This window comes from Schistosoma mansoni (genome assembly GCF_000237925.1).
Source record: "Schistosoma mansoni, WGS project CABG00000000 data, supercontig 0276, strain Puerto Rico, whole genome shotgun sequence".
Lineage (NCBI taxonomy): Eukaryota > Metazoa > Platyhelminthes > Trematoda > Strigeidida > Schistosomatidae > Schistosoma > Schistosoma mansoni.
In genome coordinates, this window is record NW_017386137.1 from 5,174 (window position 1) to 6,124 (window position 951).

The 951-nt window shown below is 40.8% G+C and overlaps 1 protein-coding gene across 1 annotated transcript; it reads right to left on the reverse strand.

The window, feature by feature from the left end:
- Positions 1-252: 252 nt before the first annotated feature.
- Positions 253-742, reverse strand: Smp_184370 (hypothetical protein; the record flags this gene model as incomplete). The annotated part of the gene is made up of 1 exon (XM_018792450.1): positions 253-742. A coding segment is annotated over one exon (490 nt), but the record flags the coding sequence as incomplete, so codon positions are not given.
- Between the last annotated feature and the right edge of the window lie 209 nt (positions 743-951).

A 951-nucleotide genomic window follows, 5' to 3' on the forward strand; every position in this document is an offset into this window, starting at 1 on the left:
GGCTAAGGTTCTCAAGACTGAGATTTTGTTCAGAAGTGAACGTGCGTTAATGAGTAATAAGTTTAAAAAGGGAGTGTGTAGTGTAAAAAAACCGAGAGCATCCTTATCGAAGGTATGAGTTCTAGCTATGCCTGGACTATGGTTTAATGTGTTTTCCGGATCGCATGGGCTATAGCATGAGCGAATTGTAGTGCTAGTGGAACAAGGGATCTCTGGAGGCCGAAAAAAAATCCTTATTTTGGTAAGGTTGTACTTGTTTTGGTGGACAATTAAGACAGGTGCCTGTATGTTGGGGTTGCGTTGATGGTGCATAACCTAGTATACCATCTTCCCCACTGCAAGAGTGATGATAAGAGTTACATCTTGCAGGTTTATTATTTATAACATTTGGGGGAAACCATGCGGCACGTTGGTTCATTGCCGTCTGTCTAATAGTAGGCCTGCTTACATGATGGTTGTAGTGGCCGTCTCGTGTAACGTTTGAACGAAATGTGTCCTTATAACCTCCCTTACGGTGAGTAGGGTTAAGCATGGTTTCAGAAATTAAACTTTTGTTTGGTAAGGCCGTTGAAATATTTTTGGTATTCGGTCTAGAACCAGAAGGTTTTTTATTTACTTTCTTCTTAATTGGTATATTCTTTTTAGGTTTAGCAGTGTTTTTATGAGCCTTCACAATAGAATCAGGTGTTCGATCCTTGGCTTCCGATATTACACTGGAAAGAATGACATTAGAGTCTACATCAGATATGTCCTGGTTATCTAGGGCCACTATGAGTATGAGAGGCAAACTAGCACACTGCATTGGTATATCAGTACACTGACTAACATGAGATAGATTAGCTGTACCAGTGGGCTCAGCGTCTGGCGCGATCACATTTGTTGTGACCTCAACAATGTTATTTTCGTTCATGGTACGCTTTTGTGTTAGTCTTTGATTGGTGGTTTTGTCTG